This window comes from Peromyscus leucopus, chromosome 7 (genome assembly GCF_004664715.2).
Source record: "Peromyscus leucopus breed LL Stock chromosome 7, UCI_PerLeu_2.1, whole genome shotgun sequence".
Lineage (NCBI taxonomy): Eukaryota > Metazoa > Chordata > Mammalia > Rodentia > Cricetidae > Peromyscus > Peromyscus leucopus.
The window spans coordinates 67,654,468-67,680,637 of NC_051069.1; the positions used below are offsets into that span (position 1 = coordinate 67,654,468).

Below are 26,170 nucleotides of genomic sequence, written 5' to 3' on the forward strand. Positions count from 1 at the left end.
CCTGGACTGAGTCTACCAAGTTGATCACAATCCTCGGGGAGGACGTGTCCTGGAGGAGGTGGGAATGGAGGGTGGGCTGGGGGTAAGGGGAGGGCGTGGGAGGGGGGAGAATAGGGGAACCCATGGCTGATATGTAGAACTGAATGGTATTGTAAAATAAAAAAATATATATCACAAAAAAAAAAGAAAATGAATTACCTAAATTATGAGATTAAAAAAATAAGAAACTAAAAAAAAAAAAAAAAAGAAAGAAAAAAATATTTGGTTTTCACCAGTGTGGGAGCCCACAAAGATTCCAACTTGTGGTTTGACTCAAGGTCAGAGAGTCAGAGTTTATGTTGCTTTCCTAGGTTGCATAATAGGATGCAAAGGCATGGCTACCAGGTGTCTTCTACTTCAAGGCCTAATCACAAGATGCTTTGCCGTGGGGCATGCTTACCAGGTGTTTTGAAGGGTCTCCACTTGGTTGTACACTGGGCTTTGATCTTGAAAGGAGGAGGTCTTTTGCCTCTCCTCTTGCTAGTGTATAAAATGCCCATTAGGCGCATACCTTTAATCCCAGCACTCAGGAGGTAAAGGCAGCCACCTGTTTGTGGATCTCTGTGAGTTCAAGGCCAGCCTGGTCTACAGGGTGAGATCAAGGACAGGCTCCAAATCTACACAAAGAAACCTTGTTTCAAAAAAAAACAAACAAACAAACAAAAAGCCAACCAAACAAAAGAAGACAACAGCGTAGTAGTGCTCAGCTGTTTCATCTGTCTCTCTGTTCTTGTACCATAGTTCTGTTATTTCCGTGTGGTTAGGTGCATCAGGAGTTTCTTACTGGAGATGTTGACGTTGAGATTTGACTTCATTCACAGAGGTCAAGCTGACAGAACCTTCTGTACATGTATTAGTGAGCTAGCAGTCCCAAACTGGCACGCTGTTTACAGAAGTAGTAGTCATGGTGATATTCATATTATTTTAATATGAGGACATATTCAAATAGGATATTTGTTTTTTTGTTTTGTTTTGATTTTTCGAGACAGGGTTTCTCTGTGTAGCTTTGTGCCTTCCTGGGACTCACTTGGTAGCCCAGGCTGGCCTCGAACTCACAGAGATCCACCTGCCTCTGCCTCCCGAGTGCTGGGATTAAAGGCGTGCGCCACCACCACCCGGCTCAAATAGGATATTAAGAGGTAGAACAAAAATTGTTTGCTGGTATGTCAGGCCCAGTGTTGGGGTTCAGCCCCAACCTATCAAAGGGTCCCTTGAAGAGGGGAGTGAGGAGTTGAGAAATGCTAGATAGGAAATATAGAAGTAGATGAAGAAAAAGGATTGAAGGATTGAGACACAGAAAAGAATCAGAAGGGTCCTGGGTCAATACCCAGTCACCTCATGTTTCTTTCTTTCTTTATTTTATTTTATTTTATTTTATTTTATTTTTTTTTTTGGTTTTTCGAGACAGGGTTTCTCTGTGTAGCTTTGTGCCTTTCCTGGAACTCACTCTATGGCCCAGGCTGGCCTTGAACTCATAGAGATCCGCCTGCCTCTGCGCTGCCACTGCCCGGCTCACTGTTGTCTTCTAATGCTGACAAATCTATACCTGGCTGCCCTGAGAACAAATGTATTATGCATATGCTTGAATAGTCTATTTCATTCAGAGAAATTGGCTATCAAATGGGAAACCCTTTATTTTATTTTTTTAAAGATTTATTTATTTATTTATTATGTATAGTGTTCTGCCTACATGCATGTTTGAGGGCCAGAAGAGGGCACCAGATGTCATTACGGATGTTTGTGAGCCACCACGTGGTTGCTGGGAATTGAGCTCAAGACCTCTGGATGAACAGCCAATGCTCTTAACCGCTGAGCCATCTCTCCAGCACACACACACACACACACACACACACCCGTCCCCGGAAACCCTTTAAATTGTGACATTACACCATGAGCAGTGTATACGCTGAGATGGTTTGGAAATGAGAAGGTGCTGGTGATTTAGATTTAGATTTGTTTCAACATGTAGGGAGAATGGCAGGATGCCTTCCTGCAACAGGATGCTGTTTATGGCATTTTGGCTTGATTCTTTTTTGAGTAACATTTAGTCAGGCTGGCCTCAATCAAGGCCTGAGAATGGCCTTGAATCTGACTCAACTGCCTCTACCTGGAATTACAGGAACCAATTCAGCTTGATTATTTTGTATTATTTTCAAGGCCTTTAGCTGCAAGGCTATGGCTTTTATGTCCCATCTTCTTCCTCTTGCTCCCCTTTGCTATCTTTCTTCTCTCCAGAGGCATGGCACAGCAGCCCAGTCCACACTTCCATCCACTTAGGTCCACATCAAGAAGGCTCCCTTGTAGTCAGATGTAGTGGTTGGTACATGCCTGTAAGCACTTGGGAGGCAGAAGCAGGTGGATCTTTGAGTTTGAAGTGAGCCTGGTTTATAGAGCGAGCTCCAGGACAGCCAGGGCTGTCTCAAAACAAACCAACCAACCAACAAAAAGGAGGGCTGCTCATTGGGTTGTTTCTAACATACCAACAGTTCCTCTGCTTCCTCCTAGATTTTCCAGGTGGCATTCCTGCGAAAGAATCTTGTAGTGTAAGTGTCTTTGTGTGTCTTCTCTAGAATAGAGCTCTATTTTCAGTCAATGAGTATTTTATTCTTTAGAAGGCAATTTCCTTGGTGGGTGGAGCTTAGTGGGTAGCTCCTACTGATGCATCCACGGCTATCTACTAAAATTCGCATCACCACATCCACTATAGGAAAATCAGAGCAACATTTTCCTCTGAAATGATTTGCCCTCTAATTCTGAAGATTGTGTTCTTATTAGTGTAAATGGATTTGAGAATACATTCTGCGGAAGTGCTTCCTTTGTCCACTCGTTTTCTCTGTGACAGCTTTGAGTATGATGACCACTGAGTGAGCCATTGTTCTGTTTGGTTTTCCTAAATCAAGAGAAAGTCAGGACACTGGTGCAGTGAACAGCACAGGCTGATCCTCACAGTGTTTTCTTTAACTTTGCAGAAGCATGAAAATCAATGGGGCAGTTGTAAGTATCTGAAATCCCTCTGCTCGTGGAGGACATATCTTCTCTTTCAGCCCTGAGACCCTGACTCAGAGTTCCTGTGGGGAAGGAGGGTGGGAGATTCTACTGGAGGAAATAACTCTGCTTCAGCAGGAATTCTATGACCCAAGAAAAGCTGAGCTTGATCTTGGGTGAGCCCCTATGGCTTCAGCTAGTATAGGAAGGAACAGGTATGCCACTTTCTTCTGACTTTCTTCCAGGTATCGCCCAAGTTGGTGACTGGGAAGTTATCAGTATAAAGACTAACGAGGAGGTTCCAGGTATGTAGAACATCCCTACTGTAGACATTGGCAGAGGATCCCAGGTACGCTAAGGCCACAACTTTTCAGGTGGATGAAAAAGAAGTGGAAAGGTCTCTGAGGACAAGGAGATGGATGTGCTGGTTTGGGTGCACTTCCTCTTTCAAGACATAATGATGGTCAGCAGCACTGCCTGTCGTTTGAAAGGTGTTGCTTCTAGCTGTAATCTCAAGATGCTCTTTGCCAGAACAACTGCTTCTTCCTTCCTCTGCCATCGCCAAACCAACAAGCTTTTGGTTATTTGGTTATTATCAGTCATACCTCTCCTTGGACTTGTGCTCACTTGGAGTTGTTGACAGAGAGGGAATCACCTATAGGGCACAGTTCTCTCAAGGCCCTGACATAAACCTGGAGACAGAGTTCTTTTTTTTTTTAAGATTTATTTATTATGTATACAATGTTCTGTCTGCATATATCCCTACACCCCAGAAGAGGGAACCAGATCTCATTATAGATGGTTGTGAGCCACTATGTGGTTGCTGGGAATTGAACTCAGGACCTCTAGAAGAGCAGTCAGTGCTCTTAACCTCTGAGCCATCTCTGCAGCCTGAGACAGAGTTCTTACAGCAGATCCTCACACTCTGTCTTTCATGACTTAGAGCAAGCACCTTCGTGGTCCTCTCTTCCCTGTTTAGTCCTGCTTCAGAGGGCAACCCCAGGGTGGGTGGCAGACTGGCTGCTTAGTTGGGCTCGTGCAAGAGATTCAGTGTCCTGTGAAGTCTATGAACCAGAGGAAAGCTGGAGCTGACCTGGTATGATCCGTGTGGTGTCACACACTTAGGCAGGAGTGGGGGGGCCACTGTCTCTACTGACTTTCTTGCAGAGGTGAAGCAAGTGGAAGAATGGGAACTACAAAGCATATCAAGTGTGGACAATCTGGGTAGGTAACTGCATTCCAAGCCTGTCTGTCAGGTTGTAACTTCTACTTGGGATACGCTCAGTGGGTAGGTAAGGACACAGACAGGGGATAGATGTTTGACTGTGACCTCATTTGCATGTGTTCCTCACCCTGGGCTGACTTACAGGGTTCATGAGGGAAGGGAAGAGAGAAGCCCAAGGTTCACCTTGTAGCCTACGGGATCTAGTGTAGGAGGAGGTATCCAGATTCTCAGGCTCAGTTTTGGCCCTGTCTCAGGCACTCTTGTTTAAAGCAGCACGCAGAGGGTAGGTTTGGGAGTTCTTTAAACCACTTTCCATGTTCTTAAGCCTAAGGGTGTAGATATGTGGTTATTGCTTCTCCTATCATCTCACATTGTTCTAACATCCCATGTCCTATATTCTTGACCTGTTTCATCGTATCACCATTTCAGGTCTGTCTGTGGTCTGGCTCTCCTCTAAGCATTCTGGGACTCCTGTGTCATCTACTTAGGATAGTTCAGACATATCTTACATGGGGGGGGGGGGCGGCATGAATTTATAATCTGAGGAGTCTGTTTCTCCCAAATGTGGAGCTGTTCAGAAGAACAAGGGCCTGTGCTTACCAAAGTATGTCTCCTCTCTTGCACTCACTTACCACACAGCAGGATTTAGGCCTACTGTTCACAGGCCACATTTGTAGATTTACCCCACTGAGTCCACCCTCTGTAAACTCATGGGCTTCTGCTTTTCAGCAGTATATCCCACGGAGACCCAGGAGTCATGTACACCTGGACACTCTCTGGTCATACTTCTCCTGACTGCCTCTTACTCATCTGCTTCTCCATCCTATTCTTCCTGCTCCTTCCTCTCTGTTGGCTCTGGGTAGTCTATGGAGGGTTAGAGATCTCATCATCTTGCTACCTTGTTCCTGATCCTGAATCCTGGGTCAGACGGGTCAGAATGTCCACAGAAGTTTACCTAGTGTGGTTTCCTAGCCTCAGTCATGAGTGTTCTAGGTCTCTGTGTCTGCAGGAATTTTATGTGCCTCGGTGTAAGTTATCACCTTCCCCATGAAAAACAACTCCATTCTCTCTATCACAAAGCTTATCACACAGACACAATGCCACAGGTAATGATAATCAGTATAATTCTTAGAGACATCAGGCCCAGAAAAATGGACAGTTGAGTTTCCATAGGTCATTGATTCAGGCCTTTTACTTGGGACAGAAGGGAAAGGTTGCTGCTGGTGAGCAGCTGAGTGTGGTGACATATTGTGTACCCTAATAAAATCTGCCTGCAGATCAGAGAACAGAGCCAACCACATAGAGGCCAGGCAGTGGTGGCACATACCTTTAATTCTAACAATTGGGAGGCAGACATCCATTTGGATTTCTGTGAGTTCAAAGCCATCTTGGACTATATGAGATTGACTCAGTCTAGAAGAGAAAACAGAGCCAGGCAGTGGTGGCACACACCTTTAATCCCAGTACTGGGAAGCTCACACACCTTTAATCCAGGAAGTGATGGCTGGGTGGAGAAAGGTATATAAGGCGTGAGGAGACAGGAACTAAAGTTTTTTTTGGCAGAAGCATCCCTTTCAGCTAGAGGCTTTTTTGGCTGGAGCCTTTCGGGTAAGGACTCAGAAGATTTCAAAGGATTTGTGAAATTGGTGAGGTGAGACGTGGCAGTGGCTTGTTCCTTTGTCTCTCTGATCTTTCAGCATTCACCCCAATATTAGGCTCCAGGTTTTTTGTTAAAAGACCTTTAGAAATTCAAGCAACAGCTGAGAGGCAAGAGAGCTGAACAGAGAAGAACCATGTTAGATGTCCTCTCCCTGGGGTGAGACACAACACAGATAAAGAACGAACAACAATCAAATACCACTGGAAACGTTTTCCAAACCTTGGTGACGGCAGGGAGGAAGTGGGAAGGAGTCACCTACCTGTATGATTACCTTGGTCCTTTCAGGAAAGAGCCACCACTGTGACTTATTTGAATAAGAACACCTCTCTAACTTGACTCTTTGCCCGCTCTTCCCCAGCTCTGAGTACTATATACACAGCGCCTGACGTAGAGCCATACAACATATGTGAGGAGAACTGTAAGAAAAGGTGAGTGGAGGCGGTGCCTTCCCACACAGGAACATGTTACTGCCTTAGCTACTGTTCTTTTGTTGTGATGAGACACCAAGACCAAGGCAAAGTATAGAAGAGTTTATTGGGGGCTCACCCATGCAGAGGGAAAGTCTACAACCATGGCAGAAAACAGGGCAGCAGGCAGGCAGACACTGCACTAAAACAGAAGTTGAGAACTCTTTTCTTGACCAGAAAATAGGAAGCAGAGAGAGCTAACTGAGAATGGACCTAGTCCTTTGGAACCTCAAAACCTGCCCCCAGCAACACACCTCTTCGAATAAGGCCACACCTCCTAATCCTTTCCAAATAATTCCACAACTGGAGACCAAGTATTTGAATATATGAACCTATAGGGGCCATTCTCACTCAAATCACTACTCACCATCCCTGGCTTTGTCAAGTTACTTGTAGCAGTCTCTCTTCTTGAGGATTGGGTACCCCCAGAAGCCTTTCCCATTTGCACTCCTCAGGAGGACTCACCTGTGAGGCCTCATCCACTTTCACGGCCCTAGGACCACCTAGACCCAAGAGTGTCTAGTCCCAGCAGATGAACCGAGAAGAACTAAGAGGCTATGACGGCTGCAGATCAGCCCATATTGGGGTGAGTACTCTGTTTCTGGGAGGTTCCAGTCCCATCCTCACCTCTGTAGTGATGGGGAGCTCTTGTCATCATCTGTGATCCTCCCTAGTACCACAGCTTGCTTGGGAGGCTCCAGCCCCCCCCCCCATTGCCCCAGCACAAACTAAGTACCTACCAAGGCTTCTGCTTGGCCAAAAACCCCAATGAGGGTGGGGATTTAGCTCAGTGGTAGAGCACTTGCCTAGCAAGCACAAGGCCCTGGGTTCAATCCTCAGCTAAAACGAACAAACAATCAAAAACCCCAATGAGGGCTTCACACACTGAGGTTAGATCATAGCCCCACAGGTGTCCTACCAATGAGGTCAGCATGCCCAGGAAGCTTTCTTCCTGCCCAATATGCAGGCAAAGACTGCATATATGTGAAGCCATGGTCCTGGCCAATCTCTCTGCTGAGTCCATGGCTCAAGCAAGCTCTGGTTTCTCCTTCCACCTGGTCAGGACTTCACCCCCACATGGTTCCTGAGTAACCCACTGCAGAGTGTTAAGGCTGCCTGCCCACAGTGCTTCAGCTGTACCACTGGCTTGGTGAGTATAGCCTACTGGAAGATTCCAGCCCGCCTATTGCCTCAGCAAACTCTTCATAGCCGGGGAGGTTCCTGCTTTAGCCCTGGTGAGTAGAGTAGCCATGGAAGCTACAATCCCCTCTTTGTGAACAATGTAGATTGTGAGCCAGAATGGTTCAGCCCTGCCCACACTTTGAGAAAGCAGCAGACTTGTGATAGATCAGGGACACTGAGCAAAGACCAAATTTAAAAATCATGGGCATGAAAAATGGTGAAGAATTCCATTCTAAAAGCAGAGAAATATTTCCAATGAAATCATTGCAGAAAAAAAAAATCTCTAAAAGAGGAAAAGTGACACAAATCCAGATAAAGGAGCCATTCATAATACCAGCCACCACACCTGGCTCTGTTCCCAGTGTGGCCTTGAACTCACAGAGATCTGGATGGATCTCTGCCTCCCGAATGCTATGATTAAAGGCATGTGCTACCATTGCCTGACTTCTATGATTAATACAGTGGCTGGCGTTTTCCTTTAATCCTCAGATAAGATTTATTGGGGGACACAGATCAAATATCACCACAACTGAGAGAGTCAAATAACCCTGAGCAAAAGTAATGCTGGACCTCTCACCTTACCTGATTTCAAGTTACACTATAGCTCTATAGTAATAAAGCCAGCACAGAGCTGGCACAAAAGCAGAAATGGAGACCAATGTAGAGAATCACTATAGCTCTATAGTAATAGAGCCAGCACAGAGCTGGCACAAAAACAGAAATGGAGACCAATGTAGAGAATGGCAGCCACCCACTCAGTGACAGCCACCTGATTCTTGACAGACATGCCAAAATATTCACTAGAGGAAAACCGTCTTTTTAACAAATGGTGCTGGGAAAACTGGATTTCTACAAATAGAAGAATGAAACTAGAACCTTATCTCACACTGTGCATAAAAAAAAAATTGAAAATGGTTAAAAGTTTGAAACAGCTAGCGGGAAAAGTGGAGGGGGGTGACCCTTAAGACATAGTCATAGGTAAGGACTTGCTGAAAAGGACTCTGAAATGGAAGCTCATGGAAGTGAGAAGCCATTGGGAAATACAAATTAAAACTACGTGGAGATCCCATTTCAACCCTGTCAGTTGAAATATAATTTCACCAAGAAAATAAATAACAATTAACGCTGGCAAGGATGTGGACAAAGGGGAGCACTTATACACTCTTGGTGGGAGTGTAAACCACTATGGTAATCAGAACAGATTTCCACCCAGAAAGTTACAAATAAATTCCCACAAGAACCAGTGCTACTTCTCCTTGGCATAAACCCAAAGGAGTCTTGCTCATCCATGTTCACTGCTGCTCCATTCACAATAGGGAAGCTATGGAATCAGCCTAGGTGTCCTTCAGCAAAGGAATTAATAATCAAAATGTTATATTTTTCCATGAAGAAGAATGAAACTACAAATTGCAGGGAACTTGATAGGTTATAATAACATTATAGTGAGTGAGGCGACCCAAGCTCAGAAAGCTAAGCAGTGCATGTTCACACTCACACGCAGATCTTAGCTTCTAATTTGTATGTATGCATAGTTATGTGCGAGGGAGAGACTAGAGATGGCAGGAAACTAGGGAAGACCAAACAGCAGAACAGGACCCTTTAGATGAGAAGGGAGGGCAATAGAACCCTTGTGATATGGAAGTAAGATGGGCCGGGCGGTGGTGGCACACGCCTTTAATCCCAGCACTCGGGAGGCAGAGGCAGGTGGACCTCTGTGAGTTCAAGGCCAGCCTGGTCTACAGAGTGAATTCCAGAACAGGCTCCAAAGCTACACAGAGAAACCCTGTCTCGAGAAAAAAAAAGAAAGAAAGAAAGTAAGATGGGGAACGCTGGGGTTCGTGAAAACGGGTATTCAAGGATGGGGGTGGGACAAGGGAGAGAGGATCAGAATGATGACAGGATATTTAGAAAATGTCTGTCATAGGTAATGTCCATAGAAAATAATAGATTTCTTTTCATTGTTTTTTCTGTTCATGAGACAGCCTTGAAAAACGTGAACTTGTAATGATGCCTTTGCCTTCCAAGCAAAATTTTATATTTTTAAAGCAGCCCTGGAGGGATACCTGGGCCAATCATTATGTGATTTGAAGGTAAACAGACCTTTCCAAAGAACTCCCCAAAGTTGTTGCCACAAAAGCACAATATGTTAATAATTAAAATTTTTGTCACCAACCATGGTATTGTACACCTGTAATCCCAACACTGGGGATGCCAAGGCAGGAGGATTGATCAAATTCTAGGTCAGCCTAAGCTGCAGACTAGATCAGCCAGGGCTACACAGCAGGATTCTGACTCAACAGTTGAGAGTGAGAGTGATCCAAGTAAACATATACATAAAATTGTCAAAGAATATATAAAAGATAAAAACATCTAGACGTATCCTCTCTAAATATAAAATGAAAGAACAAACTATAAACAGAGGAGTTATAGTTGATGTTGTCTGATAATGGAGAGATACTAAATATATGAAGTTAAGGTTATATACACTCAAAAATAACACTTGAATCTCATAAATGGGCCTAGAAATCTTGGGAGCAATACACTCTCTCTTTTTTGTTTTTTGAGACAATGTTTCTCTGTGTGTAGCTCTGGCTGCTCTAGAACTTGATCTGTAGACCAGGCTGACCTTGAACTCACAGAGATCCGCCTGGCTCTGCCTCCTGAGAGCTGGGATTAAAGGCATGTGCCACCACCACCCAGCCAGACTCTTTTTGGTTTGGTTTGGTTTGGTTAGGTTTTTCAAGACAGGTTTTCTCTGTGTAATAGTCCTGGCTGTCCTGGAACTCACTCTGTAGCCCAGGCTGGCCTCAAACTCACAGAGTTCCATCTGCCTCTGTCTCCCGAGTGCTGGAATTAAAGGCCTTGAACATGCAATCCTCCTGCTTCTGTTTCCTCAATAGCTAGGACTTGTGGGAATTTTAAAAGGATTAAATGAGAAGCCTGGCAAGCTGCATGTACCCAACAAAAGAGCTCCCTTGTTACAGGTGGTAAGTGAACCCCTATGTGTGTGGGGGGGGCCTGGGTCGGGGGCGGGAGGGGGGGGGATGTTCCCAGTCAGGCTTTTGGCTGAATTCACACATCAATTTCTAACTAATTCCAGGGGATGCTCTGAGAATCAGGGGGTGCTCTGCTGCCCTCTCCTGCTGTGGCTCAGATGCCAGTCTGATGTAAATGGGATTCAAGTTTACAACTAAACTGCCTCCAAGCCTTGACATCCTTGGAAGCTTTTCAGAGAATCTAGTCCCGGAGCATCCCTGAAAGAAAGCAGACAAAGGCAGGTGAGGCAGAAGATGAAAAGGCACTGATCTTTGTGTGTGTGTGTGTGTGTGTGTGTGTGTGTGTGTGTGTGTGTGTGTGTATTTCACTTCTACCTTCCATGCAGAGGCTGGAATCACTGCTGTCGACACCTCTGAGAACACCAGAGCAAAGTAGAAGAGGGTGTAAACTTTCTACCTGAAAAAAGGAAACTCCTCCGAAGGCTTGTTAGGTTAAAATTGAGCGGGTATCCTGCCCCTCCTTTTAGTCTTCATCCTTTCCACTATCTGGAGGGAGAAAGTAGGAGGTGGATGGACCCAAAAGCCTTTCAGTCTGAAGTATTCTCTACTTGCTTAGTGAAAGCCCTCCCAAATCATGGATTGAATTGTTCCTAGGTAAGTCTACTCCCTCTGTCTCCCCCTATCACCCTTCCCTAACCCCCCAAACACACACACACACACACACACACACACACACACACACACACACACACACACACACGGTTTAGTGACACAGATCTGGGAGGAAAAGTGCATTTGCTCTGTTTTGTGAAAAGTACAGAAAAGCAGGAAGCTTGCGGTTACCTAGAATTACTGTTGATTTCATTTATTTCTTCCCTCTCCCTCTACTCCCTATTGGGAATCTTCAAGATTTCCTGTTTACTCAGCAGCCTTTCCCTCACTAAGGTGGACAGCCTCCCCATCCCAGAGCAGTACATCTGTTACAGTGGAAGACACTGGACCTTCTCAAAGGAGGTAGCAAATGCCTCTCTGCTTCTGGTTTCTGGAAAAGGTTCTATGGAGGCATCATTACCAGTGCCAATACCAGACAAAGGCATGGCAAGAAAACTGCTAAACAAAACCTCTCATGAGCACCCATGCACAATCCCTCATCAGTGTTCGCACATCAAACCCAGGAAAGTTATTTCCAAATGACTTTCAGATGAAGGATCTATACTGTATGAATATACTCAAGAGTTGCTCTACTCTTCACTTTTCCTTGCTATCCTGTGCCCACACCCCATTCTTTGCTGTTTGAATTTATTATTTTATATCAATGCCTGGGGCCAGCCTCCAGCAGCACAGGGCTCTAGGGAATCCACAGAGTTGGGCATACTAGACTTTTTTATCTGAGGGAGGTCACAGAAAAGACACATACTCTCTTGATTGTTTTCTTCAGACCTTTTCTTTATTCTTCTTCTGTATTCTCTATTCCTTATTTTCCTGGTGATTTCCTTCTCTCATTCTTGATATCTTCCTTCTAACTCTATCTTTTTTATTTTTTTTTTAGTTTTTTAAGATTTTTTTAAAATTCATTTTACATACCATTCACAGATCCCCCTCTTCCTCCTCCCACCCCTCCAGCCTTCCCCTACCCACCTCTATCTTTATTCTCGATGTTTTCCTTCTAATTCTATCTTTATTCTCGATGTTTTCCTTCTAACTCATTTTAACTCTCTCATTCTTGATATTTTCCTTCTAACTCTCATTCTTGATGTTCCCCTTCTAGCCCATGTTAACTCTATCTTTATTCTTTCTCTTACAGCTTATATACCCCAGCAAAATCTTTCAGGCAATATAAAAATTATAATGTGGTTACATCCTGTTTTTCAAGTGAATGATTACAATAAATACAAAACAAATGGGAAAAAAAACCAGCATGTTTTCCATATCCCTTACATGATTAAACATTTGATGTATTACAGGTGAAAAACAAATTATCCCAAAAACCCACATACATTCATACCTAAGCAACTTGTTACAGATTAACCATGTAGGGCCAGCAAGATACTTTTCTCAGTCAAGTCTTTTACTGGCAAGCTGCAGTTTTGCAGTTACAAAGAAAGGGACAATTACTTTATTACTTAAAAGGTAATCTTATAAGGAATCTTAAAGGAATCACAAACCTAAACTTCTATATACGAAAAAGAATCAGTCAGCTCTACTTTAAATCTTTGGGGTGCATAACCACTCATCAATAGTTGTTTCTATCAGGATATTGAGGGCAAAAATGGGCACAAGAAATTTATCATAACCTTTGATCACCAGCCAAACCTAGCAAGGAAAGTACATCAGCTAGCAACAATTGGGCTGCTTTGTATTTTTTACCCTAACCTAATGAATCTATAACTCAGCTATGTGTCCTTGTGAACTTTAGATTGTTTTCTGGGGTTTTTCATCTCAAAGCTATTATCAAGACATCTGATCTAACTTGAAGTTAGTTTAAGACTTTGTTTCAGCTAATGATGCACACTGAAACCTGTGACTGCATCGTTAAGCATTAAGAGGATTAGAGGCAGCCTGGCTCCTGGGGACTCAATTGTTTTCCTTAATTATTAACCTTTACTGTGATCTATGCAGCTCCTTAGGTGAATCTCATAGGCCTTAGCTGTGTGACATTTCCTTGTATTTATTTGTATTCATCAAAACTCTGTAACTAACATTATTATCGATTAGACAGTACAGCTTAGGAAAGAATCATCTCACAATAATCCACGGGTAAAAATGCCCAGTAGGACGGGATGTTTCCAAGAGATAAACACACTACATTACAGGTAGTAGGGATCTCCCCATACCCATTCACACCATGCCAGATACTAGAGGAAGATGGTAGGGGCAAACCTGTGAAAGACACAGCAGAAGCAAAGACACTCTAGGGTCTGTAGTCTCAGGGCCTTGCCTATCCAAGATTCACTCATCAAGGATTTTCCTCCAGGTGGGCTGATACCCTGAAGTCAATTGCCACCTGCTGCTCCTCTGACATGGCCATCAGCAACTTTAGATCTTCAAGCATAGTCAAGACATGTTTTGTGATTGGCTTATTTTAGTTTGATTTTGTTCAATGTTTTCAGTAGTTCCAAGGTGCTTTGATATGGCTTTATTCACATTTCCCCAGAGATTCTTGTATCAAGAGATACTGCTCCTATATCTGGGTATGATGACAGTCATCTGTAATCCCAGCACTTGAGCCCCTGAGGCAGGAGGATTAAAGCTAGTTTCAGGAAACCTAATACTATATAGTTAATTGTAATTTATTTTATCCAGGATGGACCCAATCCTACACTTTCCCCCCAGTCCCTATAAGCATAGTGCTAAAATTATTTTTGTTGTTGTTGTTGTTTTGAGACAGGGTTTCTCTGTGTAACAGCCCTAGCTTTTCTGGAACTAGCTCTGTAGACCAGGCTGGCCTTGAATTCACAGAGATCCACCTGCCTCTGCCTCCGGAGTGCTGGGATGAAAGGTGTGTGCCACCACCACCTGGCTTAGTGCTAAGATTCTAAGCTGTTTGATGGATGGTTGACCTGAGATCTGTTCAGACAATTCGAGGATCCCAATCCCAGCAGGGATGCTATGGTTTTAGCCCAGCCCTGAAGGAGTGTGTCCAGCTCCAGAATCCTTGAAAACTGGGAGTGGTTCAGTCTTGCTTCTATTCTTTTACTTACTTAGGAATGGGGGATTGTACCATAGGGTCTCCTATGGTAGGCAAGCGCAGCACACCTGAGCTGTATTCCCAAAGCTTTCATCGATTTATTTTTATTTTTAGAGTCTTATCAAGTTGCCAGGCTGGCCTTAAATTCATTGTCGCGCAGACCCTCCTATCCCAGATCTCAAGCCCTCACCATCAGCCCGGCTTGGACGTGAATTTCGAGGCACGGTTGGGATCGTTTCGGAGGCTCCGTGGTGCGACGTCGTCAGGCTAGGGATTCACAGACACGAGGCCGGACAACCAGGAGCCGGGCAGGTTCAGGCCAGCCGCGTGATTGCGAGCGCCGATTGGCCAGACCGGGCAGGCCCCGCCCCCCCGAGGCGCGACGGCCAATGAACGCGCCGAGGACCGGCGGGCCAGCTCGCGGGCGGCAGCGGAGCTTCTCCGACGCCGCGGCCTGTGCAGCAGAGTCGGGCACGACGACGTGCGACGTGCGACGCGCGGGTGTCCTCAGAGCCATGTCTAGGCGGGAACCCGCAGCCAACGCTTCCTCCTCGGGCGTTGCTCCCCGGCGAAGCTCGACGGGGTCCCGCGGCGCCGAGCGGACGGCGGCGGAGGAGCCGAGCCGGAGAGGCCGGGTCGGTAGCAGGAGGGCGGGCGGCGGCTGGAGAGAGCCCGCGGGTGCCGCTGCCGCTGCCGCTGCGGGTGCCGCCGCCGAGGCCACGGCCGCCGGCCGCCGCGAACCGCCGCTCTGCTTCGGGGTGAAGAACGACGTGGTGGGCGCGGTGATAGGTGAGCGCGGGCTGGCGGCAGCGCGGGGCGCGCTTCTGGGGCGAGCGGGGGGGTGTGTGCCGGAGAGAACCTCCTGGAAGACTCGCGCCGTCTCCGTGGGAAAGCGGGGTGCTGACGAGCGGGCCTTGCCGGTTCCCCCTTAGAGGGGCAGCGGCAGCGCGGGGCTGAAGTCGGGCTGTTTTGGACGGACACCGTCGAGGACGTTAGCACAGACAGAGGGTGCGGTCTTGTCAAGTCAGAGCCTCGGCTCTGCCTCTGCCTTAGCTTAACTTGGGTCCATTGAACGGCGGAAAGCTGCACACCGGGAGTCTTCCAAGTGCAATTTTCAGCTTTTCTGAGATGCGTTTACAGTGATGGGGATGTTTCCCTCAGTATCTGGCGTGAATTCCTAGTTCCAATCACAGTTTTTTGTTCTCTGGGTCCTTGGAGTTAATATTTTCAGTAATAAAAGCCTGCTTTGTGGCGTACTTATCATATGTTTTAAGGCTATTTACTTAGTAGACAGATTCCGTTTCAAAGGTTGATGCCCAAAACATCTGAGCGAGAACCCCAGTATTTTAACGGGAACCTCACCAGAGAGCTAATAGGTTTGTGATAGAAATTAGACCGGCTACAAGAAGCAATGACGTGTAGGAATTGGAATACACACCTTGTTGTTGGGCATGCATGCTACTGTCTTTATTTTTCTTATTCTGGGTATTGAACCCAGGGCATCCCAAATAACTAGGTGCAGACTCTACTACTGAGCTACATCCTTAGCTTTGCAACCTATATGGTTTATTCGTGGGTGTGGGTGTGTGTTAAAATATGACAGACTTTTCTCGCCTACTTTTCTTCTGTTTTGTTTGTTTTCGAGACAAAGTTTCTCTGTGTAGCTTTGGAGCCTGTCATGGAACTCACTCTGTAGACCAGGCTGGCTTTGAACTCAGAGAGATCCGCCCGCCTCTGCCTCCCGAGTGCTGGGGTTAACGGCATGCGCCACCACTGCCCAGCTTCATCTACTTTTCTTCTTCACCTTTCCCCCTCTCTTTCTTTTCTGTCTTTCTCTTTTCCTTCCTGTTGTACTCAGGATTGAACCCAGAGCTTCATAAAGGTTAAGAAAATACTTTACCCCAAATCTGCTACCCAGCCTCACCTTGTTTTTACACTTAAAAATAAATATACAGTGCAGTATTAATGATAAACGGAAGATTGTGTCCCAGCTCTTTCATGATTAGAACTACACCGTTTCTCAGCTCATTTCTCCTTGTTCCTGTGCCTCCATATGGACATTCTGTGCTGTCAGAACTTTTGACTTTAGATCCTCAAGTAGAATCAAGACCTTAATGTTTGTGATCTGCTTACTGTGAGTTAGCATAATGCCCTCAATCATCTGTTTCTTAGTATCTGACAGAATTTCCTTTTTGGTTTTTTGAGACAGGGTTTCTCTGTGTAGCTTTGCGCCTTTCCTGGATCTCGCTCTGTAGCCCAGGCTGGCCTCCCGAACTCACAGAGATCCACCTGGCTCTGCCTCCTGAGTGCTGGGATTAAAGGCCCGGCTTCAGAGCCGGTTGTGGTGGCACACGCCGGTAGGATTTGCTGAAGGAGGCGGAGGCAGAATTTCCTTTTTAAGACTGAAAGTTAGTCCCATATTGTTTATCTCTTCCACTGTTTAGCCACTATCCCTTGGTGATGTTTGAGTTGCTTCCAGCTTTTTACTGGTGAACAGCGCTTATGTGAGCACAGCAGTGTAGATATTTGCCACCATGCTTCCATTTTTTACAGGTGTACCCAGACACGGCAATGCTGGATTAGTTGGTAGGGTGTTTGTTTGTTTGTTCCAGTCATACTAGTAGTTCACAGGTTTCCAGTTTGACCAGATCCTAAGAAAAGCATGTGCATTTGCTTTAAATAATAGCCATTCTAGGGATAGTGATAAGGGTCCATGGTAGAATACCTGCCTAGCATGCACAGAACTCTTGGTTCAATACCAAGTACTGCAAATTATCTCAAGGCAGGAAGACAACATGCTTGTGATCCGGATCTTGAGGCTGGAAGATACAGGCTTTTGATTGGGATCTTGAGGTGGGATGGCATGTCTTTAATCCAGCCCTGGATGCCGGAAAGCACACCTTTAATCTGGGCCACATCTCCTGCTGGAAGCCTAGATAAGGACAATAGAAGAAGGAAGTGTTCATTCTTTGCCTGCTTGCCCTCTCCTTGTCAGCAGATCCATTCCTTCACTGGCATTGGAGCCGACTTCTTCAGGATTCCCGCATATGCAGAAGACCATCTGAGACACCTAGCCTTAGGACTGAGCAACTACTAGATTATTGGGCTTTCCATTCAGTTAGCCTTTCTCCAGTTCTTCCCCAGAGAGACCTATGGCCTTTTACAAGGGTAACTGTACACTGGGGGAAAGGAAACAATCAGACTTTCCGGGGTCTGCTGGATACTGGTTCTGAATTGATGCTGATTCCTGGAGATCCCAAGAAACACTGTGGCCCTCCAGTTAAAGTAGGGGCTTATAGAGGTCATATGATTAATGGAGTTTTGGTTGATGTCTGACTCACAGTGGGTCCCTGAACTCATCCTGTGGTTATCATCCTGTGGTTATTTCCCTAGTTGCAGAATATGTAAATGGGATAAATGTACTTAGAAGTTGGCATAATTCTCACATTGATTCCCTTGATCTGTAGAGTGAGGGCTATTATGGTTGAAAGGGCAAATGAAACCCTTTAGAGTTGCTTCTGTTAAGGAAAATAGTAACATCCCGGAGGAATTGCAATATCACATCCCGGAGGAATTGCAGAAATTATGCCACCATCAAGGACTTGAAAGATACAGGGTGGTGGTTCTCACTATATCTCCCTTTAACTCTTCTATTTGGTCAGTGCAGAAGACAGATGGATTGTGGAGAATGACAGTTGACTATCGAAAATTCAATCAGGTAGTAACTCCGATTGTAACTGCTGTACCAGATGTACTGTCCTTAACTTGAGAAAATTAACACATTTCCTGGTACATAGTATGCAGCTATTGATTGATTTTTTTTTCTCGGTGCCTGTCCATCGGGACCACCAGAAACAATTTGCTGTCAGTTGGCAAGGCCAGCAGTATACCTTTACATTTTGCCTCAGGGATATATTAACTCTCCTGCCCTGTGTTATAACTTAGTAGGGATATTGATTGTTTGTCTCTTCTACAAAATATTACTCTGGTGAACTATATTGATGACATTGTGGTGATTCTACCAAGTGAGCAAGAAGTAGCAACCACTTTGAACTCATTGGTAACATATATGCATATCAGAGGATGGGAAATAAATCCATCCAAAATTCAAGGACCTTCTACCTCAATAAGATTCTTAAGGAGTTCAGTGGTGTGGGGCATGCAGAGATATTCCTTCAATTATTGCAGCTAGTCCCTCCCACCACCAAGAAAGAAGCACAACGTTAATTTGGATTCTGGAGATAGCACATTCCCTGCTTTGGTTTATTACTCCAGCCCAAATACCAAGTGACTCGAAAAGCTGCTACCTTTGTGTGGGGCCTGGAACAGGAGAAGGCTCTTCAACAGGTCCAGGCTGCAGTGCAGGCTGCTCTACCACTTGGACCATATGATCCAGCAGACTGTATGGTACTTGAGGTGTCTGTGGCAGATAGGGATGCTGTTTGGAGCCTTTGGCAAGCCCGTATAGGTGAATCACAGGAGATCTTTGGGATTTTGGAGCATGGCTCTACCATCATCTGCAGGCTATTCTCCTTTGAAAGACAGCTCTTGGCCCACTATTGGGCCTTAGTGTAAACTGAACGTTTGACAGTGGGCTACCAAGTCATAAAGTAGGACATGCACAGAAGCAATCTATTATCAAATTGAAGTGGAGTATATATGAGATTGGGCTTAAGCAGGTCCTGAAGGCCCAAGCAAGCCAGTAAGCAGCTCCCCTCCATGGCCTTTGCCTGAGCTCCTGCCTCCAGGTTCCAGCCCTGCTTGAATTCCTGTTCTGACTTCTTCCATCATCCAGTGATGGACTATGATCTGGCAGCATAATAAACCCTTTCCTCTCCAACTTGCTTTTTGGTCATGATGTTTTGATACAGCAATAGAAATCCTAACTAGGAAACCCTGTTTTAAGAGGTAATCTTCTTGTAGTTACAGTCTGTGTTATACTCTTTAGAGGTGTTAGATACCTTATAGATTTAAATGTTTCTGAAGAATGCCTGCTCAAACCCCTCACCTTTTGAACTTGTTTTATCAGTCAGGGATTATACCAAGGGTCTTAGGTATGCTACTCAGGCAAGTGCTATACCACTCAGCTGTACTTCATCCTCCCTTGCCCACCCACTTTTTAAAAAACTGAATGATTTAGCTAGATATGGTGGCTCAGTGCTTGAAATGCCACCACTTAGGAGGCAAAGGCAGGAGGATTGCCTTGAGTTTACAGCCAGTATGGGCAAATGTGAAATACCTGCCAAGTGTGGTGGCGCACACCTTTAATCCCAGACTTGGGAGGCAGAGGCAGAGGCAGGCAGATCTCTGCGAGTTCGAGATCAGCCCGGTCTACAAAGTGAGTTCCAGGACAGCCAAGGCTATTACACAGAGAACCCCTGTCTCTGAAAACAAGAAACAAAAACAAAAAATGTGAAATGTCATCCTCTTCCCCCTTCCAAAACAGAAAGTGTTACTGCACCCTAGAACCTTCCCTTGAATGATTTGGGGAAGAAACACATAAAGGCCTTTGAGGGAACTGCACAGACCCTTTTACTGATTTCAGTTCATAATCATATATTTCTTTATTTTTAAAAACAGGTCGTGGTGGGTCAAAAATTAGAGAAATCCAAAATACAACAAACACTAGAATACAGGTAAGTCACCTGTGTTCCTGAACCCTGAGAGCAGGGCTTTTCATAAGGAGCACCTGACTCAAGCATCAGCTTGGTGCTTAGCATGGTGTTGAAGCAGATGGCCAGAGTTCTTCATAGGACTAGTCTCCATCATTTGCCTGAATTTTATCATCTTTTCTAGGTGTAGGGTTTGTGACTCTTGGAAGTAAAAACTAAATCTTTAAATACAATCTCCATTTAAGAACAATAACTCAGAGCTGGACAGATGACGTGGTGGTTAAGAGCACTTGTTACTCTTTGCAGAGGACCTCGGTTTGCTTCTCAGCACCTACATGGCAGCTAACAACCATTTTTACTCTGTGGATATTCATCTTGCCCAAATTCTCCCTGCTTGAGTCCATTACCTCAATCTGGTACCCTCTTCTATCCCTAGGCACCAGGCACAAACCATTAAAAAAGAAATTAAAATAGCCAGGTGGTGGTTGCTCATGCCTTTAATCCCAGCAATCAGGAGGCAGAGGCAAGCAGATCTCCCAAGTACAAGACCAGACTGGTCTACAGAGTGAGTTCCAGGACAGCCAGGGCTATACAGAAACCTTGTTTCAAAAACAAACAAACAAATTACAACAAGAAAAAAACTTAAAGTCAGACAAAAAAAAAAAAACTTTGTAAGGGGAGTTTGACGGAAGTAATGGTAAGTGGATATGATAAAAGCACATTGTAGCCGGGCGGTGGTGGCGCACACCTTTAATCCCAGCACTCGGGAGGCAGAGGCAGGTGGATCTCTGTGAGTTTGAGGCCAGCCTGGTCTACAAAGCGAGTTCTAGGAAAGGCACACAGAGAAACTCTGTCTCGAAAGTACATTATATAAGTACACTGTAACATGGCCAAAGGGTGGGGGGGGGATAGAAAGATTGCAAGAGTCAGAGGACCAGGAAGTCTGCTGAGATTCTATCTCCTAGAAGTTACAGGAAGTTACACCCATCAAACCTCAAGATGACTGTCTAAACAAGATCTGAATAATGACGGCACCAGTAGCCATGCTAACATGGAAGGGGAAACTTGAAGGGGGAATCTCACCCCTAGATGAAGAGCTAGATGACTTCTAAGAGAAGAAACAGTAGTTTTCCCCCAAATTGGTTAGCCAATACCAAATGGTCAGACCTGAAAACAGATATATATATATACAGATACAGATACATATGCAAGCAACACTAAAGGGTCTTAGCAGGCTATATTGATATACTTGTGTTTCTGTATGTATATATGTGACAATAATTAAAAAGAGGCCATGAATTTGGGAGTTAGAGGAGGCCAAAGAAAGGATTTGGAGGGAAGAGAAGGAAGGGATAAATTATGTAATTATATTTTAATTTAAATATTAAAAATAAAAAATACATTGTAAATGTATGAGAATATCAAGGAATAAATATATACTTTTTTAAAAAAGGTAACAATATAGAGGCTCTTGCACTCAAGATGTAGAGGCAGGAAGGTCTTGAGTTCAAGGCCAGATTAGCCCATAGATCAATTCCTTACCTTGAAAATAAGTACTTAATCTCTGTGGGATATTGTCATGCCCAAATCCTCCCTGAGTGAGTCCATTACCTCAAACCTTAATCAGTTCTTATGTTCCTAATCTTACTGACAGTGAATGGCATTGCTGAACTCTCAGGCCAAGAAAATAATCCTCATCTTCCACTGAGTCAGTCTCTATTCTGTCCTTTCCCTGGGGAATGCCATGATTTTCATCTTCCCTTGATTGTCCACCTTTCTTCTCGTCTCCCCTAACTATTCTCCACTAGTCCACGAGTCTCCCTAAATACAATCCTGCAGGAGATCCTTCGGTGGTTTCCTAGACTTTGATTTTGTTTAGCTATTTAGTTGGGGTGCTGGGGATTGAACCCACAGTCTTGTATGTATTTTATGCAAGCATTCTACCACAGAACTACATACCAGACCTTTTATTTTTATTATATTTATTTATTTATTTATATTATTGTTACATATAAATTTATATATATATTTACATACGTGTGCATTAGTACACTAGTACCTGTGACACATAGAGGTCAGAGGGAAGCATTCAGGAGTCAGTTCTCCTCTTTCAGTATGTGGTTCTTTTTTGGGGGGCGGTCAAGACAGCGTTTCTCTGTAGCTTTAGAGCCTGTCCTGGACTAGCTCTGTAGACCAGGCTGGCCTCGAACTCACAGAGATCTACCTGCCTCTGCCTCCCAAGTGCTGGGATTACAGGTGTGCGCCACAACCGCCCGGCCAGTATGTGGTTCTTAGAGATCTAACTCAGGTCACTGGGTTTGGCAACAAATACCACTGAGCCATCTACCAGACCATCCCTTTTATTCTTAAAGCAAGATCTCAATGTTTAGCCCAGGCTGGCCTTGAACATAGTGTTTAGTGCAGGTTGGCCTCTAACTCCAGAGTCTCCTGTGCTTCAGCCCCGTGAGTGGTGGGATTCCATGTGTACACTATCCCTGGCAGCTAGGATCTGAGCCTGCTAACCCCAGACTCTTCGGCATAGTCCACTTGACCTGGCTTCTTTTAACCCCTGCTACTCTTTGAAGATTGCCATCTACTTCCTAACATGGTCACACAGTAGTTGTCTCTTTCTAGGCAACTTCTGCTGAGCTTCAAGTGAGTCAGGTTAGGACCTCCTCCCAGCATCTTAGAATGGTCTCATTTTAACACTTAACACAGAGTTGTCTATATCTGCAAACCCTGAAGTTGACAAACATTAAATAACCAGCCAAGACACTTGACATATAGTAGTTTCAAGATACATATCTAATAAATGTACATTTAAAGGTGTCATTTGCTAGCCCTGGTGCTGTGGGCCTATAAACCCATCTGCCCAGGAAGTTCACAAGTTCAAAACCTGCCTGGGCTACAGTGTGAGTTCAACCTGGGTAAATTAGCATGACTCTGTCTAAAAGTAAGAAATAAAAAGAGGACTGGGACATGGTTTATAACAGAGCACTTACCTGGCAGTGAAGCCCTGGAGTCAATCCTCAGGAGTGTAATAAATTGTTACTTATATTCTACCCTAGTTCATTACACCAGCCTTGAAAACCTAAATCTGCAGGGCAGTGGTAGCACACACTTTTAATCCCAGCACTCAGGAGACAAAGGCAGATGCATCTCTGAGTTGAAGACTAACCTGCTCTACAGAGTGAGTTCCAGAACACACAGAGATACACAGAGAAACCCTGCCTCAAAAAACTAAACAAAAACAAAAGTAGCTCCATCATTGTATACATATATAATTAGAGAATCCTTTTAATTTAAAATTTTATCTAACTTAAGTCAAGTTCAGCAAACTGTAGCCTATAGTTACTCTACTCCAGCTGTATCATTCTATCAGATATGACCCCTAAAAGTACTATTTTACAGGCTAGAGAACACCAACTCATAGTAATGTCGCCTGTCAGGTTAATATTTTCAATGTATGATTTGTGTGTGTAGGAACACAAACACCAGAGTGTGTGTGTGTGTGTGTGTGTGTGTGTGTGTGTGTGTGTGGACTTCATAGGAAAACTTGGGGAGTTGGTTCTCTCCTATCTTTAGTGGGTACAGAGATGGAACTCAGGGCCAGGCTTTAGGGCAGCACCTTTGACTGTTGAGCCATCCGGGCAGTACCTGTATTAATGTTGTATGTTTTCCTCTACCAGTGTGTTCTGAGTTAAGTTTACAGAGTGTCATTGTTACCCAGCAGGAGACAAAGCCAGGTGGATGCATAGGATCCCACTCAAACTGGACATGAAATAGTAGCAAGGCCATGTTTGCATTCTTTCTTACTATTTGAAGTTGAGTAATTATTGGGGCTTGATGAGGAGACTTCAATCTCACCTGTGTTTCTCCTTTTGCATCTAGGTAATAAAAGGAAATCCTGAGGCAGAAATCAAAATTTTTGGCAATAAAGCCATGCAAACAAAAGCAAAAACAGTGATAGATAATGTTGTTAAAAAACAACAAAATTACATTCCAGGACACAGAGTTGGTAAGTAATCTTTATACACTTAAGTGCTTTTGTTGTTGTTGCCGCCGCCGCCACCAGATCCTTACTGTGTAGCCTTGGCTGCTCTGGAACTCTCTTGTAGATCAAGCTGGCCTTGAACCCATAAAGATCTGCTTGCCTTTGCCTCCCAAGTGCTGAGATTAAAGGCATGTACCACCATGCAAAGCCTACTCTAGAAAAAAATTTAAAATTTATCTATTTGTTTATTCTCTCATATATTACATCCCAGCCACAGTTTCTCCTCCCTCCTCTCTTCCCAGTTCTTTCCCCCACCTTCCCTCTCCCCCAGATCCACTCTGCCTCCATTTCCCTTAAGAAAAAAGCAGGCCTCCCAAGGATATCAAACAAACATGGCATAACAAGTTACAATATGACCAGGTACCAATCCTCATCAGAGCTGACAGGACAACCCCGTAGGAAAAAAAGAGCCCCAAAATCAGGCAAGAGAGCCACTGTTCCCACAAGAATACTAAGCTACATAACCATACATATATGCAGAGTTCCTAGGTCGGATCCATAGACGCTCCCTAGATAGTCACTTTAGTCTCTGAACCACTGTGAGCCCTGGTTAGTTGATAATATGGGCTGTGTTCTCCTGGTGTCCTTGACCCCTCTGGCTCCTACAGTCCTTCCTTCCCCTCTTCTGTGGGATTCCCTGAGCTCCACCTAATGTTTGGCTGTGGGTCTTCTCCCATCAGTTGCTGGATGAAGCTTCTCTGATGATGATTATGCTAGGCTCTGGTCTACAAGTAAAACAGAATATCATTAGGGATCATTTCATTGATTTTTTTTTCTCCCTGATATATTTTAAAGGTACCTTTTACCAGTGTTTTTGTTGATTTTGTTTTATTCTGTGATATGGAGTCTCCATATGTAGAACAAGGTGGCCTCAAATCTTAATCCTCTTGGCTCAGCCTCCTGAGAGATGAGAATTTAAGTGTGCTTCAACATACCTGGTTCTTTTCCAATGTTAGAAACATCATACTTGATTCCTTTCCTCAGACAAAGCTTTAGATTTTCCAGATCTATACTTTTTTTTTTTCAATAAAAAGCCAGATTACTTTGGCTTTTTAAAATACGTAATGTCAGCAAAGGTGCTTGTCACAAAGAATAACAAACTGACTTGAGTTCTATCCCCAGAATGCACACAGTAGAAAGAGAAGACTACTTCCTACATGTTGTCCTCTGACATGTGCTCCGTGGCATATTCAGGGACATGTGTGAATGCACACACATGCACACACACTGCAGATAAGCAAATAAATAGATGGATGGGAAATAACATACTTAATACCCATGGCTACTTAACTATTATGGTTAAATCTAGTTTCACTTTTAGCCTCAGGTAAGTTAAAATGAAAGAACTCTTCAGCACACACCTTAGTATTAAGGATAAAAATTGGTCCTAGGTATGTTTATGCCTCTGTGTGTGTGTGTGCTCTATCTTGTATTGAGAGGCCAGCAGTAGATCTGAGTGCTCTCTACCTATCTTCAGGTAGGGTCTTTCATTTGAATCCAGACTTCACTGATTGGTCTACTCTAGCTAGCCAGCCTGCTCTGAAGAACCTCTGTGTTTAGTTCCCTAGTTCTGTGATTCCAGGAGGATCGCCATGCTCACTTAGAACTGACATGGGGGCTGGGGATCCAAATCCGGTCCTCATGCTTGCTTTGTGTTTTACACATAGAGCCACACATTTCCCTAGACCCTGAAAATTATAGATTTTTACATTTTAAGTATTAATGTCCTTTTATGAATAAACACAATAAAAATATTACATTGGGGATTTTGTGCTGTCAGGATTTACTCCAAAGCTAATTTTGTAAAATCTTTTAACAGATATTATTGCATTCCAACCTTCTGTTGGAACAGATACCGGTACAAGTGACAGTGTAACAGAAGATCAACCATTGATAGATTGGGATCAAATTCGAGAAGATGCTTTAAAATGGGAAAAGAAAAAGTGGGCAGGTGAGTGCTGTATCCTAGCATTTATATGCAGTGATGCTATTTCTTTACTGAAGTTCATGTCCTCTGTAACCTGTGGGTCATGACCTACATAATACATAAGGTCATGTAATGTGGCAACAGTACAGGGTTTCTGAACACTCAGTGACCAAACATTCATTCAGAAGCAAAAGCATAATAGATCTGAGGGGTTTCAGGCAGGGCTCCCTTGTGTCACAACACAGGCAGGCCTTCACCAGAGCCTTGGTTCTGACACAACATGCGCTCTGCATTGCACATTCCACCATACCACACAGCGTCACCAGATGCCTCCT

General features: G+C 44.4%; 1 protein-coding gene and 2 long non-coding RNA genes across 3 annotated transcripts in view; all 3 read left to right on the plus strand.

Moving 5' to 3' along the window:
* The first annotated feature begins 2,430 nt into the window (after positions 1 to 2,430).
* Positions 2,431 to 5,547, plus strand: LOC119088349. The gene is made up of 4 exons (XR_005092006.1): positions 2,431 to 2,582; positions 3,009 to 3,033; positions 3,270 to 3,329; positions 4,192 to 5,547. It is a non-coding gene; the product is annotated as an uncharacterized LOC119088349 (long non-coding RNA).
* Positions 5,548 to 10,424: 4,877 nt separating this feature from the next.
* On the plus strand, positions 10,425 to 11,291 carry LOC119088428. The gene is made up of 3 exons (XR_005092098.1): positions 10,425 to 10,545; positions 10,659 to 10,836; positions 10,941 to 11,291. It is a non-coding gene; the product is annotated as an uncharacterized LOC119088428 (long non-coding RNA).
* Positions 11,292 to 14,007: 2,716 nt separating this feature from the next.
* The window catches only part of Ddx43 (DEAD-box helicase 43), a 35,174-nt gene continuing 23,011 nt past the window's right edge, over positions 14,008 to 26,170 (plus strand). The window contains exons 1-4 of the mRNA XM_028861460.2: positions 14,008 to 15,031; positions 19,823 to 19,878; positions 23,746 to 23,872; positions 25,728 to 25,859. Of these exons, the coding sequence (XP_028717293.1) occupies positions 14,632 to 15,031; positions 19,823 to 19,878; positions 23,746 to 23,872; positions 25,728 to 25,859 (715 nt within the window). The 5' untranslated portion in view covers positions 14,008 to 14,631. The remainder of the gene's footprint in view (positions 15,032 to 19,822; positions 19,879 to 23,745; positions 23,873 to 25,727; positions 25,860 to 26,170) is intronic.